Below are 21,203 nucleotides of genomic sequence, written 5' to 3' on the forward strand. Positions count from 1 at the left end.
TGGGGACTTCAGGAGGCGAAGTCAAGAGAACGCACACCAGTCCTGGTTGAGGGGTCAGCAGTGGGAAAGGCGAGCGGTTCATTGAACTCACATCCTTCACTTACATGAGGAGTAAAAATCTTTATGTTATGTCTCTGTCTGAATGTCCAAATTAGAGTAATTTGTAAGGAATGGTCTGTACAGTAAGATCTCCAACAGGACAGTCAATATCGCTTAGAAATACAATTGTGTCAGTGTGAGTTAATCAGTCTGATGGCCTGGTGGAAGAAGCTGTCCCGGAGCCTGTTGGTCCTGGCTTTTATGCTGCGGTACCGTTTCCCGGATGGTAGAGCTGGAACGATTTGTGGTTGGGGTGACTAAGGCCCTTTTTGCATACCTGCCTTTGTAAATGTCCTGAATAGCGGGAAGTTCACATCGAGAGATGCGCCGGGCTGTCCGCACCACTCTCTGCGGAGTCCTGCGATTGAGGGAAGTACAGTTCCCGTACCAGGCAGTGATACAGCCAGTCAGGATGCTCTCAATTGTGACCCTACAGGAAGTTCTTAGGATCTGGGGAATCACTCTTCAACTATCTGAGGTGAAAGAGGCACTGTTGTGAGTTTTCTCACCACACAGCCGGTTTGTACAGACCATGTGAGATCCTCAGTGATGTGAATGCTGAGGAACTTGAAGCTGTTCCCCCTCTCAACCCCAGATCCACTGATGCCAATGGGGGTTAGCCCGACTCCATTCCTCCCGTAGTCCACAACCAGCTCCTTTGTTTTTGTGACATTGAGGGAGAGATTGTTTTCTTGACACCACTGTGTCAGGGTGATGACTTCTTCTCTGTAGGCTGCCTTGTTATCATTTGAGATAAGGCCAATTAATGTAGTATTGTCGGCAAATTTAATTAGCAGATTGGAGCTGTGGGTGTTGACATAGTCATGGGTTGACAGAGAGTAAAGGAGGGGGCTTAGGACACAACCCTGGTGGGAGGGGGTGTGATTTCAAGTTCCTAAAAACTACCCTGGGCCCAATGTCTTTCCAGGAGATCTGGTAAGGGCTCACAAATTTCTGACCCTAGATGTACCTCGGAGAGCGTTCCGACTGGCCGCATCAGACATACCGCACTACTTACAGTACATTGAACTGTACCGCTGCCGGAGAACAACAAATTTCAGGACATGTCAGTCATATTAGACCCGATTCCAAGGTCAGGATCGAGCTGGAGCTGTTGGACTTAACCGGAGAGTGGGTTAGTCTCCTACCCAACCCACCAAAGGCTTTGTGGAGATTGCACCATGAATCTTTTGCTCGATCCTTCCTGGGACTTCCTTCGCAAGACACTCAGAGTGGAGACACTGCTTGCGGAGTCCAGAGCTGAGCACGCGAGCTACGTCTCCCACACTCTGAGAAGCTGCATTACCGCTCATACAGAGATCTTAATGCACACGATCACAAGAGGCTCAATCAGCCCAGTCATCGAGGACAGCTACAAGAGGCAGTGCCCGTCATTAAGGACCCTCCCCATCCATGATGTGCAATCTTCTCGTTACTACCATTAGGGAGGAGCCACAGGAGCTCGAAGACCCACACTCAATGATTCAAGAACAGGTCCTCCCACTTCATCAGTTTTCTGAACTATAAGCCTCAGTGTCCATTTTTTTGCATGATTTATTTAGTGATTGAGAGTAATTTTACGCCTTGGCACCGTGCCACAACGTGGAGGGGCATCTCCAGGTGACGGTGTGCCCCTGAATCTGCTGCCCTCATAAGTCATCGTGGCAGCAGTGTAAACGGAGTGAGAAACTGCAGAGCAAGTCAGTCACCCTGCAGTGGAGAGAATGAACATTCAGGGAAATTTAACGGCTGCTTATCCCAGAGCCGTTGGGCTCTGAACTGTGCTGGGCTGTGTGATATTGTAACAACACTCACCCAAGTAAATGGAATGCCTTCCCTCACACTCCCGGCAATCACAGATGCTGAAAAGGCTTAGTGGGGTTAGGAGACAAGTCACTCATGACAGGATACATATCCTCTGTCCTGCTTGTAGACACAGTATTTACCATAAAAAGCTGATAAATTCACCAGGGACCCACTGGAAATCCCAATGGTTTGTAATCTGGTTCAGATGATGACTCACCTCCTGACAAAACCTAGTTGTCGGCCCTTCCTCTGCAGATTCAGCAAATTCTGTCCATGGCATCTTCTCTCTGGTGCAAAACGCAAAGGGCATAGCTGCAAAAGAAAACACTGCATTGAGCTCCAGTGCCGAAATAAAACACACAAGTTCAGAAAGAAGGGTTCCTGGGGGAAGAAGGAAAGCCAGTTGATGCAAAGCTGACACATTCCCGGGAGGAGGGCAAGGGCCACTCCGGGGCAGTACCAGAAGCTGGTTCACAATTCCACTCACATCACAGAAACCAGCCTCCCCTCCACCCACTCTCTACACTCCCACGTGGCTCGGCCTTGATTTTCTCCCCTCCCACTGGGCAGAAGATACAAAAGCTTGAGAACACGTGTCACCAGACTTGAGGACAGCTTCTATCCTACTGATATCAGACATACCAGACTGAAAGGCCTAGATAGAGTGGACGTGGAGAAGACGTTTCCAATGCCAGGAGAGTCTAGGACCAGAAGGCACAGCCTCAGAATACAAGGATGCCCCTTTACAAGAGATAAGGAAGAAGTTTCTTCATCAGAGGGTGGAGAGTCATTGGCCCGTGGAGGCCGATAGGTCTTGATTAATAAGGGTGTCAAAGGTTACAGGAAGACGACAGGAGAATGGGATTGAGAAGGGTAATACAGTAAATCAGACATGGTGGAATGGCAGAGCAGACTCGATGGGACCAAATGCTACTCTATAAGTTCCTCACCTCAGCTAGCATTTGTGAACCTTGCTTTTGAAGGTGCTGGTTTCAGTGCCAGTTTAAAAATAGGAGCATTCTGATCTTTAAGTACAACCAAATGAGGGTATCAGGGTGGTCAACCTCACTGGCATCAGCTGAGAAGCCCAACACAAACCAAGAGGGCACATTTCCCCACCTGCCACTGGTCAGACCTGCCCCGAGTCCTACTCAGACTGGCAGCAACCAGAATGGAAGGGGGAAGGAATGGAGGGAACTCAGCTGACCATGACCTCCCAAGCATGCACATTTCACAGCAGTGTAATGGAAAACTTGTCCTGCTGTAGGAAACACTGTAATATCTTCTTCCGCAATTGTAGGAGGACAGATTAATGACTCATTAAAAAAAGCAGCACATGCAACCAGGTCAGCAAGGCAAGGGAAGTTTAAGAAGCGATTTGATGTGCTCCAGTCCTCAGGCCAATGCCCTCATGGGAAATGGAATGAAAAAATAAATACATTTAATAGAAATGACTTCTTTGAAGTGTTGTGCCACCTGATCCGGTTATTTCATCTTTGAATCTGGTTGTCACAAGCCAAGGAAAATGGCTCCAATCTACCTGTGGGACAGTGGGACAGTGTAAATGTCATCAAACAGTATCATCAGAGTTCCTGAGCAATGATTCCGAGGCACAAGTTTCACTCTGACAGCAGCTGGTGATTTTAACTGAAAAGCAGAATCTTACAAACAATCGGTAAGAAGTTGAGAGCTGCTAAACAAAGAGCCAAGGCTGACTGATGAATGGAATGAGTCGTCCACCCCGCCTGAAATGTGCACAACTTATCCGTCATTCAGCCTGCTGAGTTCTTCTCCATTCGGTCACGGGTGACCCCTCCTCCCCTCTCAGCCCCACTCCCCTGCCCTTCTTTTGCAACTCCAGATGGGTTCAGGGCAGTAGGGAGTGGACAATAAAGTGAATTCAAAGTTCAAAGTAAATGTAGGATCAAAGTGCATGTGCCATCATATACAAACCCTGAGGTTTGTTTTTTGCATAGTAAACACAAGAAACATGAGAGCCAACAGGACACACAAACAAACAATGTGAAAAGTCAACAAACTGCAAATACAAAAATATAAAAAATAACAAATGAACAATAAACGTCGAGAGTCCACAGGACGTGGGAACGGTTCAGTGCTGGGGTGCGTGAAATCGAGTGAAGGTTGAAGAGCCTGATGGTTGAGGGGTAATAACTGTTTCTGAATCTGGTGCTTAGAATCCTGGGGCTCCTTTACCTTCCTTATTGATCACAGCAGTAAGAAGAGGGCTTGGCCTTGACCCTTGATGATGGTTGCTGCTTTCGTGCGACAGTGCTCCACGTAGATGTGCTCAGTGTTGGGAAGGGCTTTACTTGTGATGGACTGGGCTAAATTCACTACGTTTTGTAGGCTTTTCTATTCAAGGGCTTTGCTGGTTTCCATACCCGACTGTGGTGTAACCTGTCGATATACTCTCTATAGAAGTTTTTCAAAGTTTAAGATGTCATGCCGAATCTTCGCAAGCTTCAAAGAAAGTAATGGTGCTGTCATGCTTTCTTCATAGTTATACTTACTTGCTGGGCCCGGGACAGGTCCTCTGAAATAACACCAAGGAATTTAAAGTTGCTGACCCTCTCTACGTCTGATCCCCCGATAATGACTTTCTCCTCTTGAAGTCAATAGTCAGCTCCCTGGTCTCACTGACATTGAGTATCAAGTGGTTGCTGTGGCACCACTCAGCCAGATTTTCAATCTCCCTCCTAAACAGTGAAGTTATCAGCATTGGAGTTGTGCTTAGCCTCATAGTCATAAGTATAAGGCAAGTAAAACAGTGGGCTGACTGGGGTCTGCAGGTGAGGAAATCGCAGATCCCATCGCACAAGCAAGTATTGAGGCCAAGGTCTTGAAGATCATTGATTAGTCTTGAGGGGATCATAGTTCTGAATGCCAAGCTTTAGTCAATGAAGAGCATCCTGACACATGCAGCTTCAGTACACCAACAAGAGAAAGTCTGCAGATGTTGGAAATCCGAGCAACACACACAAAATGGTGGAGGAACTCAGCAGACCAGGCAACATCTACAGAAAAAAGACCAGTCGATGTTTCGGCCCAAACGTGTGCTACACCCCCCTTCATTGGCCAGATGTTCCAGGGATGAGTGAACAGCCGATTAAATGGCATCTGCTGTTGACCTGTTGTGACTGTAGGCAAACTGGAGCGGATCCAAGATCCAAGATTCCCAGGTAGGGTTTGATACGTTTCACCACCAACCTCTCGAAATATTTCATCACAGTGGATGCAAGTGCTACTGGACAACAGCAATTGAGGCAGGTTACCATAATCTTCTTAGTTAGCGGTATAATTGAAACCTGCTTGAAGCAGGTGGTATCTCCGACTGCCGCAGTGAACTTAAAGATATTGGTGAACACTGCAGCACAGGTCTCAACCCTGAGCCACTTACCCCATCTGGGCCGCATCTTTTCTGTGGGTTCACCCTCCTCTACGATGCTCTCATGTCAGCCTCAGAGACTGAAATTACAGGGTAGTTGGGGGCTCTGGGAATTCATGAAGGTTCCTCCACGTTTCGATGGTCAAAACCCATCTGGGAGCGAAGCCTTGCTGTCATCTATTTCACCTTGAAGGAGGTGATAGTACGCAAACCCTGCCGCAGCTGTCGAGGATCCTTCGGTCATTCGAGTTTGGCCCAGAATTGCTACATCACACATGGAATGGCTTTCCAGAGGCCACACCTGGACCTCAGGTACCTCACTTCAGTGCCAGACTTGAATGCCAGTGATCAGCAGATTGCAGATCTCATGGTTCATCCAGGGCTTCGGACTGGGGAAGACTGAATGATTTTGTGAGGACACACTCACTTATTACTAAAGTCCATGACAATCGTGGTGTATTCGTTCAGATCCTCTGATGAGTCCTTGACCATGTCCCAGTCCACCGACTCAAAGCAATCCCATAGCCCACGTACTTAACCCTTGCTGAATCACAGGACAATGTACAATGACCAAGTAACCAACTAGCCAGTACATCCTTGGACTGTGAAAGGAAATCGGAGCACTCAGAGAAAACCCATAGAGTCCCAAGGGAGAACGTACAAACTCTGGAAACACCCCAAGCAATAAGAGTTTTCAATGTCACAGGCATCAGAAAATAACCACTCATCTTAAAGGGACGTGATAAGTAAGATACACAGGAACAAGAAGAGGATATGTTGCCCACGCCTTTAAACCACCTGCTATTGCCACTGTGAATGGATTGGAACAATCAACCAAACATTTCAAATGCTGGGTTTGCGGGAGACAAACAATAACAAGCTCAGATAAATGCACAATAGCCAACGGTTTCTTAATTTGTGTCACTTTCTGAGAATTGCAAAAAGGCTGCAGAACTGATGCCAGGCTAGAAATGAAAGGAGCTGCTGAAAAATCCACCAGGTGAATGAGGTGCTTTCCCAAGTCAAGGGTCCCCTCGCCCCGTCACCTGGAACTGATGCCAATACTGGTCCTACATTGGGTGGGTGATATGAATAGCTTTAGTCCAATACTGAATCAACACCGTCTCCCAGTGACATCGCAGAAATGAAAACAGAAAATGATGGAAACATTTATAAAGTCGGGCAACATTTGTAGAAAGAGTAACAAAATTCATGACTGTGAAATGTCAAGTGTTTCTTCTTCTCCAGATACTGCCTGGCTTGCTGAGTATACACAGTAATTAAAAGTCAAAGCACTGCAGATGCTGAAGATCTGAAACAACTGTAGCAAACACTCAGCTGGTCAGAAAGAATCTCTGGAGAGAGAAAAACAAAAGTTAATTTTGTGGTGCAAATGTGAATTGCCCAAGCCTAAATATTGTCTGTATTCTACTGCTTGGCCTGATTTGTTATGAGACAACACAATCGCACGAGAAGAATAAACATGTCCACGACTGGCCTTCTGAATGGAGGGAAAGCTCACGATGGAAGTAACTGAGGAAGACTGTAGCCAATAGAGCAGTCGATGTAGTGAATATGGATTTCAGCAAGGCATTTGATAAGGTACCCCATGCAAGGCTTATTGAGAAAGTAAAGAGGCATGGGATCCGAGGGGACACTTGCTTTGTGGATCCAGAACTGGCTTGTCCACAGAAAGCAAAGAGTGGTTGTAGATGGGTTATATTCTGTATGGAGGATGGTGACCAGTGGTGTGCCTCAGGGATCTGTTCTGGGACCCTTACTCTTCGTGATTTTTATAAATGACCTGGATGAGGAAGTGGAGGGATGGGTCAGTAAGTTTGCTGATGACACAAAGGTTGGGGGTGTTGTGGATGGTGTGGAGGGCTGTCAGAGGTTACAGCAGGACATTGATAGGATGCAAAACTGGGCTGAGAAGTGGCAAATGGAGTTCAACACAGATAAATGTGAAGTGGTTCATTTTGGTAGGTCAAATATGATGGCAGAATATAGTATTAATGGTAAGTCTCTTGGCAGTGTGGAGGATCAGAGGGATCTTGGAGTCCCAGTCCATAGGACACTCAAAGCTGCTGCGCAGGTTGACTCTGTGGTTAAGAAGGCATATGGTGTGTAGACCTTCATCAACTGTGGGATTGAGTTTAACAGCCGAGAGGTAAATTTACAGCTAATAGGACCCTGGTCAGACCCCATTTGGAGTACCGAGCTCAGTTCTGGTCATCTCACTACAGGAAGGATGTGGATACTATAGAAAGGATGCAGAGGAGATTTACAAGGTTGTTGCCTGGATTGGAGAGCGTGCCTTATGAGAATAGGTTGAGTGAACTCAGCCTTTTCTCCCTCGAGCGACAGAGGATGAGGCGATTTGAGAGGTGTATAAGATAATGAGAGGCATTGATCATGTGGATAGGCAGAGGCTTTTTCCCAGGGCTGAAATGGCTAACACAAGAGGACACAGTTTTAAGGTGCTTGGAAGTAGGTACAGAGGAGATGTCAGGGGTAAGTTTTTTTACACAGAGAGTGGTGAGTGCGTGGAATGGGCTGATGGTGACGGTGGTGGAGGCAGATACGATAGGGTCTTTTAAGAGACTCTTGGATAGGTGCATGGAGCTTAGAAAAATAGAGGGCTGTGGGTAACCCCAGTAATTTCTCAAGTAAGTACATGTTGGGCACAACATTGGGGGCCAAAGGGCCTGAATTGTGCTGTAGGTTTTCTATGTTCCTAAGGGTTTGTGCCAGGATACTGGTTGGTGGAACTCCTGCAGTGAAGTCATTGCCACGACTTTGCTGCATTTCATTCTAGTCAGAGAAGAGTTCTTCCTTTGATGCCCGTGGACATCAGCTTTACTAGGGCTCCTGGTTTCCATATTCACTTCCTATCCACGTTTGGGCATGTGGCTGAACGTTAAGCACGTGGGGAAGGCGTTCTTGTGCTGGCTGACCAAGTGCGTGCTTTGCCAGTTACACTACACTGCATTTCCAATGAAGTGGTAACTTACTCCAAGCCTCCTGGAGACAGATTATGTTAACTCCGCACATGGCAGCTGCTTCCACAAGGTCTCCAATCCGTTTATGGAGAGCTGCAACCTAGGGGAAAGAATTTTACAATGTAAACACGGAAGCTGGTTTGCATTAAACATATTTCCACTTTGAGCAAATCTGGAATGGTGGCCTTAGTAACTTTTCTGAACTGTAACGTCTCTCTCTTTTACAGCAGAGGGCCTGGCTCCATCTCATTACTGTCTACATTCTCTACAGAACCACTTCAAACCTGGACATGCACAATTGACAAATGTTTGTCAACAAATAGAATAAAAGACAAGCGTAATTCCTCCACACAAGGTAATCTCTCTTTTCCTTTTCTTACAGACTAAAGCTCCAACATCAAAGGTTGAGCAAAACACACAAAATGCTGGGGGAGCTCAGCAGGCCAGGCAGCATCTATGGAATGGAGTACTGTCCATGTTTCGGACCGAAACTTCAGCAGGACTGGAGAAAAAAAGACGAGTAGAGTTAAAAGGTGGGGGGTGGGGAGAGAAACACAAGGTGAGAGGTGAAAGTGGGAGGGGGAGGGGTGGAGCTGGGAAGTTGACTGGTGAAAGAGATACATGGCTGGAGAAGGTGGAATCCAATTGGAGAAGACAGAAGACCATGGAAGAAAGAAAAGGGGGGAGGAGAACAGATGGAAGTCAGCGAGGAGGACAGAGATAATGGGCTGGTTATAAACAAAAGGTAGCATGTAGTCGGGTATCCAAATGCAGCTTTTGGAAAGCTCCAATTTGAATCAACCCACCACTACTGGACAGACGCCTCAGCCACAGTTCCATCCTTACACTTCAACAGCCTCAGCTTTAAAACTTTACCTCATCCTTTCTGTCACAGAGTCATAGAAATCCACAACAGGACTTTGGATTCATCTACTCTGCTCATTCCCATCGACCTGCGCCCAAACTCCATATCCCTCCTATCATGTACGATCCAAATTTCTCTTAAAATCCATCCACCACCTGCGCTTGTTCCATACTTCCACTACTCTGAGTGAATAAGTTCACCCTCATGGTCCCGTTAAACATTTCACCTTTCACCCTTTACCCATGACCTTTAGGTCTAGTCTCAGTCAGGTGAGGCGAGTCTCACTGAAGAAGCCTGCTTGTAGTTGCCCTCATAATTCTGTATACTCCTGTCAATTCTCCCCTCAATCTCCTGTGCTTTAGGGAATAAAGTCCTAATTCATCACCCATTCTCTATAATTCAGATTCACATGTCCCAGCAACATCCCTGTAAATTTTCCCTGTATTCCTTCAACTTTATTGACATCTTTCCTGTAGGGAGGTGACCAAAACTGCACACACAATACTGCAAATTAGACCTCACCAACATCCCGACTCAACACTTTAAGATTTATGAAGGCCCATGGTCCAGACCCTTTCTTTACAATCCCATCTACCTGTGACACCACATTCGGGGAATGATGCATCTGTGTTCCTGGATCCCTCTGTTCCACCACACTCCTCACTGCCCCACTGCTCACCATTCAAGTTCTACCCTTCCCAACGTGTAACTCCTTAACACTGGTCAACAAAGTGCAAAACTTGTCGGTATTAAATTCCATCTGCCACTTTTTCCAGCTGCTCAAGATCCCGCTGCAAGCTATGATAGCTTTCTTCACTGCCCACTACACCCCCAGTCTTGATATCATCTTCAAATTTGCTGATCCAGTTTATCACGTTATGATCCAGATGACTGATATGGACGATGAACAACAATGGACCCAGTACCATCCCAGCAGGAACAATTATTTCATTCCCCTTTTCACTTGTGTACTGAAAACAACATCAAACTATCTTGAATCTTCCCATTAGACTGATTGTCCCACACTCACCTTGACATGTACACATCGAGGGTTATACTGACTCCTAGAAATATCAGCACTTGACTTAAAGTATTAACTTTCAATGGCGCATTGCAAATATCAAATACAATTTATAAAATATTGGTTAAGCAACAGTTGGAATACCATGTACCACTCCCAACGCTAGAGATGGGTAGGATTCTATTGAGGATGCTGCAAAGGAGATGCACCAGGACACTGTCAAAAATCTTCCACAAAATGCTTTACTCCACCTAATCCTTAAGTGTACAAGTTAGTATCTAAGTACAATAGCACATGGAATTGACTACACGCAGAACATCATGTAGTTGCAGTGTATATGAACATCAAGTGCTGAAGTTCAGCTGTAGGTTTGAATCCACAAACATAGAAACAGAAAACCTACAGCACAATATAGGCTCTTTGGCACACAAGGTTGTGCCAAACATGTCTCTACCTTAGAAATTACTAGGCTTACCTATAGCCCTCTATTTTTCTACGCTCCACGTACCTATCCAAAAGTCTCTTAAAAGACCCTATCGTATCCGCCTCCACCACCGTCACCATCAGCCCATTCCACACACACCACTCTCTGAGTAAATAACTTACCCCTGACATTCCTCTGTACCTACTCCCCAGCACCTTAAACCTGTGTCCTCCTGTAGCAACCATTTCAGCCCTGGGGAAAAGCCTCTGACTATCCACATGATCAATGCCTCTCATCATCTTGTACACCTCTATCAGGTCACCTCTCATCCTCTGTTGCTTCAAGGAGAAAAGGCTGAAACAATTAGACCAAAATTATGCTTTGGCTCCAGATCCTGTTTTATATAAAAGACGTGTTGAAGTTAAAACTAAATACAATCTGCTTCTCACTTATCCAATTGAAACTTAACTTTTTAAAGATAAAAGTCAGTTTTATGTTCATGGAGATAAAACGGGTAAACTATTGGCTAACCAATTATAGACCTTTATAGTTAAACGTCAAATTAAAGAAACTTGTAAAGCTAATGTTGATAAAACATCTGATCATTTAGAAATAAATGATATTTTTAGAGAATTCTATTCTAAACTTTATAGTTCTGATCCTCCTAAAGATAATACTGCAATCAATAATTCCCTAGATCGATTAAACATTCCTACACTTTCTGATGATAACTGAAAATTGCTGGATCAACCCATTTCTTATGAGGAAATTGCTGAGATTATTCACTCTTTGCACTCGGGGAAGGCCCCGGGTCCTGATGGATTATCTGGAGAGTTTTATAAGGCCTTTTCCTCTTTGCTTATACAGTTGGCCCTCCTTATCCGCCGGGGATTAGTCCCGGGACCCCTCGCGGATACCAGAATTCACGGATGTTCAAGTCCCTTATTCAACCTGCCTCAATGCAGTGGACCTTAGGACCCAGCGGAAATCCAGACTGTATTTAACCTGTCTCAGTGCAGTGGACATTAGGACCCGGCAGCAGAGGTCTGAATCCACAGTGTTTCTGTTCACAAAAATAATCATTATCACGATTGAAAATAAAGTGGAAATAATAAAGCGATCAGAAAGAGGTGAAACGCCATCGGTCATTGGAAAAGCGTTAGGCTACAGTCGGTCAACGATCGGAACAATTTAAAAGGATAAAGTGAGAAAGGCCCTGCCCCGAGTTAAGTTCTTAAGTGTTTTATATGCATAGAAAGGTAAAATATATACTATACACTAAGGCAAATGTTTGACTAACTGACGCTAAATAATACCGAATGTACCTGTTCCGACTTACACAGTAAGAGAACTTCCGTTTTTTTCAATTCTGATCCACGATAACCCACACACATCCTCCCGTATACTTTAAATCATCTCTAGATTACCTATAATACCTAATACAACGTAAATGCTATGTAAGATGGTGTTATACTGCATTGTTTAGGGAATAATGACAAGAAAAAAAGTCTGCAGATGTTTGAACAACAAGTGCTGGAAGAGTACTTCCGGGTTGGTTGAATTCGCGCACGCAGAATTCGCGGATAAGGAGGACCAACTGTACTTCACTTATATTCAGTCCTTTCAGACTCTTTTAAATTAGGTAGGCTGCCACAATCTTTTTATGAAGCCTCTATCTCGCTTATTCTTAAAAAGAATAAGGATCCAACTGAATATTCTTCTTATAGACCAATTTCCTTACTTAATGTTGATACTAACATCTTACCTAAACTTTTGGCTTGTAGGATTGAAAATATTTTGCCATCTATTATTTCTGATGACCAGACTGGATTTATCAAAAGTCGATACTCCCACTTTAATATTTGGCATTTATTGAATGTTATTTATTCTCCTTCTAAAGAGATATCGGACTGAGTGATATCCTTAGGTGCTGAGAAAGCCTTTGATCGGGTTGATCTCCCTCCGCTCAGGTTCTTACTAACTCTCAGAATTCTAAACCTTTTAAACTTCAACGTGGAACTAGACAAGGCTGTCCTTTGAGTCCTTTGCTTTTTGATTTAGTCTTAGAACCTTTAGCTATTGCTTTCCCAGAATCTAATGATATCACTGGCATTTTAAGGAGGGTATTACCCACAAAGTTTTGCTTTATGCTGATGACCTTTTGCTCTACATTTCTAATGTGGAGTCTTCTTTACTCTCTTGCTTTAGTCAGTTTTCAGGATATAAACTTAACTTTCATAAGAGTGATTTTTTCCTTTGAATAATTTGGTATTAGTTAATACTAACCTTTCTTTTAAAATCGTAAGAAACAAATTTACTTATTTGGTTGCAACAATTACTAGGAACTATAAATTCCTTTTTAAAGAGATTTTTTTACACTTCTGAATTATGTTAAGTAGGCACTATCAAATTGGTCACCCCTCTCTTTATCATTGATTGGCCTAATTAATTCTACTAAAATTAATATTTTGTCTAAATTTTTAGATTTATTTCAGGCCGTACCTGTTTTTATTCCCAAATCATATAACATATAACATATAACAATCACAGCACGGAAACAGGCCATCTCGGCCCTCCTAGTCTGTGCCGAACTCTTAATCTCACCTAGTCCCACCTACCCACACTCAGCCCATAACCCTCCACTCCTTTCCTGTCCATATACCTATCCAATTTTACCTTAAATGACACAACTGAACTGGCCTCTACTACTTCTACAGGAAGCTCATTCCACACAGCTATCACTCTCTGAGTAAAGAAATACCCCCTCGTGTTTCCCTTAAACTTCTGTCCCCTAACTCTCAAATCATGTCCTCTCGTTTGAATCTCCCCTACTCTCAATGGAAACAGCCTATTCACGTCAACTCTTTCTATCCCTCTCAAAATTTTAAATACCTCGATCAAATCCCCCCTCAACCTTCTACGCTCCAACGAATAGAGACCTAACTTGTTCAACCTTTCTCTGTACCTTAAGTGCTGAAACCCAGGTAACATCCTAGTAAATCGTCTCTGCACTCTCTCTAATTTATTGATATCTTTCCTATAATTCGGTGACCAGAACTGCACACAATATTCTAAATTTGGCCTTACCAATGCCTTGTACAATTTTAACATTACATCCCAACTTCTGTATTCAATGCTTTGATTTATAAAGGCCAGCGTTCCAAAAGCCTTCTTCACCACCCTATCTACATGAGACTCCACCTTCAGGGAACTATGCACTGTTATTCCTAGATCTCTCTGTTCCACTGCATTCCTCAATGCCCTACCATTTACCCTGTATGTTCTATTTGGATTATTCCTGACTCAATAAACCAAAATATTTTGGTTTATTGAGCTTTTCACTTTCCAGTCTCATTTTTTCTAACTTTGTATTAAACCTTCTATGTCTGATGTCATTTTTAAAGAGTGGAGTCGATTGGGTATTAAATGTTTTCAGGATTTGTTTGTTGGAGATAGTCTCTCTGCATTTGAACAACTGTCAGCTAAGTATAGTCTACCGAGAACTCACTTTTTCAATATTTACAAATTAGAGACTTTTTGCGTTCTCAAGTACATACATTTCCTAAAACTCCAGATAAGAATTTACTTGATATAATTTTTAATTTGAAACCCTTCTATAATGCATCTATATCTAATATTTATGGTATGTTGTTGGGGATGAGAAACATTCCTTTAGATAAAATAAAAAATCTCTGTGAACAAGATTTACAGATTTCGATTTCTGAGGACGTTTGGAAAGAAATTTTTAAATTGGTTATTACCTCATCGTTATGTGCCCGTCATTCCCTTCTACAAATTAAAGTGGCTCATAGACCCATATGTTTAAAGATAAGCTGTCTCGTTTTTATTCTGATATCTCTCCCTATTGTGATAGATGTAATAATGGAGAAGCTTCACTAATCCATATGTTTCGGACTTAAAATATTGGAAGGAAGTACTCCAAACCTTTTCGGTGCTTTTTAAAGTAAATTTTAAACTAATCCTTTGACTGCCTTATTTGGTATTGTTGGAGGAAATGATATTATTTTGGAGACAGCTGAGTTGCATATTTTGGCTTTTATTTTCTTATAGCCAGGAGGGCATTGTTGCTTAAGTGGAAGGATGCCACCCTGCCTACTCATAGGTTATATGATGTTATGTCATGCTTCAATTTAGAGAAGATTCGCTGTTGAATTTCTGAACCTAGACAAGATTTTTTAACATTGTGGGGTCTTTTTTTGAATTATTTTCAAAATCTTTGATTTGCTATTAAGCACAGATGTTGGCTAATAATATGTTTTTCTATACGTTAGCAACTTTTTCCTTTTCTTTTTTTTAAACCAAACAGCTAGGTTTTTTTTCTGGTACTGGGTTTAGATTATTTTATATGATAAAATTATCTTTTTTCAGTGTTACATTTAAATTTAATTTATATGGATATGGGGTATTGAGACTATATTTGTGATTCCAATGTATTGTAATCAATACATATATCATATATCCTACAGTACTCTGCATTCTTTTATGTAAGGAATCAATAAAAATATTCAAAAAGAAAAAATTCGATCAGGCTCGTACGGCACAACCTACCCTTGACAAATCCATGTTGACTATTCCTAATCATATTAAGCCTCTGCAAATGTTCATAAATCCTGCTTCTCAGGATCTTCTCCATCAACTTACCAACCACTGAAGTAAGACTCACTGCTCTATAATTTCTTGGGCTATCTCTACTCTCTTTTTTGAATAAAAGAACAACATCCGTAACCCTCCAATCTTCCGGAACTTCTCTCGTCCCCATTGATCATCGCCAGAGGCTCAGCAATCTCCTCCCTCGCATCCCACAGTAGCCTGGGGTACATCTCATCCAGTCCCAGCAACTTATCCAACCTGATGCTTTCCAAAAGCTCCAGCACATCCTCTTCCTTAATATCTACATGCTCAAGCTTTTCAGTGTACTCACTGTAAGTCATCACTACAATCACCAAGATCCTTTTCCATAGTGAATATTGAAGTAAGGCATTCATTAAGTACCTCTGCTATTTCCTCAGGTTCCATACACACTTTCCCAATGTCACACTTGATAGGTCCTATTCTTTCACGTCTTATCCTTCTGCTCTTCACATACTTGTAGAATGCCTTGGGGTTTTCCTTAATTCTGCTCGCCAAGGCCTTCTCATGGCCCCATCTGGCTCTCCTAACTTCCTTCTTAAGCTCCTTCCTGTTAGCCTTATAATCTTCTAGATCTCTAACATTACCTAGCTCTCTGAACCTTCTGTAAGCTTTTCATTTCATCTTGACTAGATTTATCACAGCCTTTGTACAGCACGGTTCCTGTACCCTACCACAACTTCCCTGTCTCATTGGAACACACCTATGCAGAAATCCACACAAATATCCCCTGAAAATTTGCCACATTTTTTCCGTACTTTTCCCTGAGAACATCTGTTCCCAATTTAAGCTTCCAATTTCCCACCTGATAGCCTCATAATTCCACTTACTCCAATTAAATGGTTTTCTAACTTGTCTGCTCCTATCTCTCTTGTAAAGGAGATAGAATTATGATCACTATCTCCAAAATCTCTCCCACTGAGAGACCTGACACCTGACCAGGTTCATTTCCCAATACCAGATCAAATACAGCCTCTCCTCTTGTAGGTTTATCTACATATTGTGTCAAGAAACCTTCCTGAACACACCTAACAAACCCCATCTAAACCCCTTGCTCTAGGGAGATGTCAATCAATACTTGGGAAATTAACATCTCCCATCACAACTCTTATTATTACACCTTTCCAGGATCTGTTTCCCTATCTGCTCCTTGATATTCCTGTTACTATTGGGCGGCCTATAAAAAACACCCAGTAAGGTTCCTGTTCCTAACCTCCACCCACACTGATTCTGTAGACAACCCCTCCATGGCATCCACCTTTTCTGCAGCCGTGACACTATCTCTGATCAACAGTGTCATTCCCCCACCTCTTTTGCCTCCCTCCCTGTCCTTTCTGAAACATCTAAAACCTGGCATTTGAAGTAACCATTCCTGTCCCTGAGCCATCCAAGTCTCTGTAATGGCCACAACATCAAAGTACTGATCCACACTCTAAGCTCATCCGCTTTGCTCACAATACTTGTGTTAAAATAGACACATCTCAAACCTTCAGTCTGAGCGCGTCCCTTCTCTATCACCTGCCTATCCTCCCTTTCGCACTGTCTACAAGCTTTCTCTATTTGTGAGTCAACCTCCTCTTCTCCAGTCTCTTCAATTCGGTTCCCACCTCACAACATTTCTAGTTTACACTCTCCCCAGTAGCCTTAGCAAACCTCCCTGCCAGGATATTGGGCCCCTGGGATTCAAATACAATCCATCCATTTTGTACAGGTCACTCCTGCCCCAAAAGAGGTCCCAATGACCCACAAATCTGAATCTCTGCCCCCTGCTCCAATCCCTCAGCCACGCATTCATCCTCCACCTCATCCTATTCCTGTTCTCACTGTCACGTGGCACAGGCAGTAATCCCGAGATTACTACCTTTGCGGTCCTGCTTCTCAACTTCCTTCCTAGCTCCCTGTAGTCTGTTTTCAGGACCTCCTCCCTTTTCCTACCTATGTCACTGGTACCAATATGTACCACGACCTCTGGCTGTTCTCCCTCCCACTGCAGGATATCGTGGACGCGATCAGAAACATCCCGGACCCTGGCACCAGGGAGACAAACTACCATCCGAGTTTCTTTCCTGCGTCCACAGAATTGCCTGTCTGACCCTCTAACTATAGAGTCCCCTATCGATATTCCTCTTGTGCACTGTTTGATTACTTTAATTGTAACTTATAGTAGTTATTATGTCTTGCACTGTACTGGTGCTACAAAACAATAAGTAATGCCATATGATTATGGATGAGAGGTGCTGGGGGAAGGGCAAGCTTTTCATAATACACCTTGTTATTCAACAGTTACAAAAACCTCCAGGCTTCACCTCAGTGGGTGGTGCCTTTAGCCACTGATACCAAACAGATTCTTTCCACCGCTGAAGAGAATTATCAGACGAACTCCCGTCCAATTCTAACATAGAACTGCATCGGCATTTCAACACCCTCTGCTATATTTCTAGCATACATTACATTTCTTGTGAAAATGTTATAGGGATGTAATCAGCAGATTACCAGCAGTATTAGCAATTATCTTAGAGTCAGAGTCATACGCACAACAAAGGGCCTTTAATGCCAACGTCATCACCAACCTTTTCACTAACTACCCTAATCGTATCAGGTACATTTGGTCCAAATCCCTCTATGCCTTACTATTTGCAGTATATGCCAACTTTTTTTTTGCTGGGGGTAGGGGGGATCTTTGCTTTGCTGCTGTTTATGCATGGGAGGGGGAGCTGGGGGGGTTCTCTGGGGCTCTAACATTTAACTGCTATTCATTCTTTGGGGCACTCCTCTGTTTTCATGGATGGCTGCGAAGAAAAAGAAAAAGAATTTGGGGATGTATATATTGTATACATTTCTCTGCCATTAAATGTACCTATTGAAACCCTAAATACCTCTTAAAATGATGATCAACACAAACAAAATGCTGGCGGAACACAGCAGGCCAGGCAGCATCTACAGGGAGAAGCGCTGTCGACGTTTCGGGCCGAGACCCTTCTTCAGGACTAGAAATCTGCAGATGCTGGAAATTCAAACAACGTACACAAAATGCTGGTGGAACACAGCAGGCCAGGCAGCATCCTCGTCCTGACGAAGGGTCTCGGCCCAAAATGTTGACAGCACTTCTCCCTGTAGATGCTGCCTGGCCTGCTGTGTTCCACCAGCATTTAGTGTGTGTTGTTCGAATTTCCAGCATCTGCAGATTTCCTCGTGTTTGTTCTTAAAATGATGGTACCTGATTTCATCACCTCCTCTGGAATCACATTCCAAGTGTCAACCACCCTCATTCTACCAAGCAATCACCCCTAATGTCCTTTTGTTTTTGACCCTTTACCATAAGAAATCAGAATCAGATTTAATATCAGCATATGTCCTGAAATTTGTTAACTTAGCGACAGCAGTACATATAGAAAAAATATAGAAAAAAATTCAAATCAATTACAGTAAGTGTATATATGTATATTAAATAGTTAAATAAAAAAAAGTGAGGTTGTGTTCATGGGTTCAATGTCCAATATGCAAAGTACCTATTAAGTTAACCATATAACCATATAACAATCACAGCATGGAAACAGGCCATCTCGGCCCTCCTAGTCCGTGCCGAACTCTTAATCTCACCTAGTCCCACCTAACCGCACTCAGCCCATAACCCTCCACTCCTTTCCTGTCCATATACCTATCCAATTTTACCTTAAATGACACAACTGAACTGGCCTCTACTACTTCTACAGGAAGCTCATTCCACACAGCTTTCACTCTCTGAGTAAAGAAATACCCCCTCGTGTTTCCCTTAAACTTCTGCCCCCTAACTCTCAAATCATGTCCTCTCGTTTGAATCTCCCCTACTCTCAATGGAAACAGCCTATTCACGTCAACTCTATCTATCCCTCTCAAAATTTTAAATACCTTGATCAAATCCCCCCTCAACCTTCTACGCTCCAACGAATAGAGACCTAACTTGTTCAACCTTTCTCTGTAACTTAAGTGCTGAAACCCAGATAACATCTTAGTAAATCGTCTCTGCACTCTCTCTAATTTATTGATATCTTTCCTATAATTCAGTGACCAGAACTGTACCCAATATTCCAAATTTGGCCTTACCAATGCCTTGTACAATTTTAACATTACATCCCAACTTCTGTACTCAATGCTTTGATTTGTAAAGGCCAGCGTTCCAAAAGCCCTCTTCACCACCCTATCTACATGAGACTCCACCTTCAGGGAACTATGCACTGTTATTCCTAGATCTCTCTGTTCCTCTGCATTCCTCAATGCCCTACCATTTACCCTGTATGTTCTATTTGGATTATTCCTGCCAAAATGAACTGTCATTTCTTCATCCCCCGTTACTACCTCACCAGTATCATTTTCCAGTGGTCCAATATCAACTCTCACCTCCCTTGTACTCTTTATATAACTGAGAAAAACTTTTAGTATCCTGCTTTATATTACTGGCTAGTTTGCTCTCATATTTCATATTTTCTCTTCTTATAGCTTTTTTAGTTGACCTTTGTTGGATTTTAAAAGCTTCCAAATCACCCAACTTGCCACTCACTTCCACTACCTTATATGCCCCTTTCCTTGGCTTTTATGCAGTCTTTAATTTCCCTTGTCAGCCATGGTTGTCTACCTCTCCCATTTGAGAACTTCTGTGGGACAAATCCATCCTGCACCTTGTGAATTATTCCCAGAAACGGCAGCCATCTCTGTTCTGCCGTCATCCCCGCCAGTATCCCCTCCAATCCACCTGGGCAAGCTCCTCTCTCGTGCCTCCGGAATTCCCTTTAGTCCATTGCGTTACTGAAACGTATGACTTGTGCTTCTCCCTCTCCAATTGCAGTATGAATTGAATTGTATTATGATCACTGCCTCCTAAGAGTTTCTTTATGTTAAGCTCCCTAATAAGATCTGGGTTATTACACAACACCCACTCTAAGCTAGCCTTTCCCCGAGTAGGCTCAAGTACAAGCTGCTCTAAAAAGCCAACTTGTAGGCATTCAACAAATTCCCTCTCTTGTGATCTGACACCAGCCTGATTTTCCACAATCCCCTTGCATACTGAAGTCCCTCATTCTAACTTGAATTAGAACTACTTACCCTAACTCCCTACGTTCTGTGCAATGGCCATTTTTCAACCATCTTCCTTCAACAGCACAAAGTTGAGTTTTTACACACCTCCCAAAGCACTTGCCCACAAGATTTTCAACCACAGCAGTCCGAGTGGCAATTCAGAAGAACCAAACTCAATCTGACTGTTATTGACACCCCTTTTACATCTGACAGAAACCCCTCTGAAACCAATCCCCAATGAGTTAGAACAGGAACTCAGTCAATAACCCATCCCACAGGAAGTCTCAGCAGGTGCCCCCTTAAAATAAAGGGGCCAGAAGAACATAGTGCGGAAATGAATCTGACAGAAGAAATGACACTCCTTTATGGAGGCACAATTGCCCCCTGGAGGTACCTCCACTGCTTGAAGATCACAAGACAAAGGAGCAGAAGCAGGCCATTTGGCCCATCGAGTCTGCTCCGCCACTCCACCATGAGCTAAACTATTCTCCCGTCTAGTTCCAATTCCTGACTTTTTTCCCGATATCCCTTGATACCCTGACTAATTAGATACCTGTCAATCTCCTCTTTAAAAACCCTCAATGATCAGGTCTCCACAGCTGTATGTGGCAACAAATTCCATAAATCCACGACCCTCTGGCTGAAAAAATTTCTCCTCATCTCTGTTTTAAATGGGTGCCCTGTAATTCTAAGACTGTGACCTCTGGTCCCGGACTCACCCACCAAGGGAAACAGCCTTTCCACATCTACTCTGTTCAACCCTTTCAACATCTGAAATGTTTCTATGAGATCCCCCCTCATTCTTCTATACTCTAATGAATACAATCCAAGAGCTGACAAACGCTCCTCATATGTTGGTCCCTGAATTCCAGGAATCA

General features: G+C 43.3%; 1 protein-coding gene across 2 annotated transcripts in view; it reads right to left on the minus strand.

The window, feature by feature from the left end:
* upb1 (ureidopropionase, beta) overlaps positions 1-21,203 on the minus strand; it is a 150,203-nt gene that overhangs the window by 82,927 nt on the left and 46,073 nt on the right. For both annotated transcript variants that reach the window (XM_059983320.1, XM_059983319.1), the window contains exons 3-4: positions 8,326-8,413; positions 2,123-2,217 (exon numbers count right to left, since the gene is read on the minus strand). In XM_059983320.1, coding sequence (XP_059839303.1) covers positions 2,123-2,217; positions 8,326-8,413 — 183 coding nt within the window. The remainder of the gene's footprint in view (positions 1-2,122; positions 2,218-8,325; positions 8,414-21,203) is intronic.

The sequence above is a fragment of the Hypanus sabinus genome, chromosome 10 (genome assembly GCF_030144855.1).
Source record: "Hypanus sabinus isolate sHypSab1 chromosome 10, sHypSab1.hap1, whole genome shotgun sequence".
NCBI classification, from domain to species: Eukaryota; Metazoa; Chordata; class Chondrichthyes; order Myliobatiformes; family Dasyatidae; genus Hypanus; species Hypanus sabinus.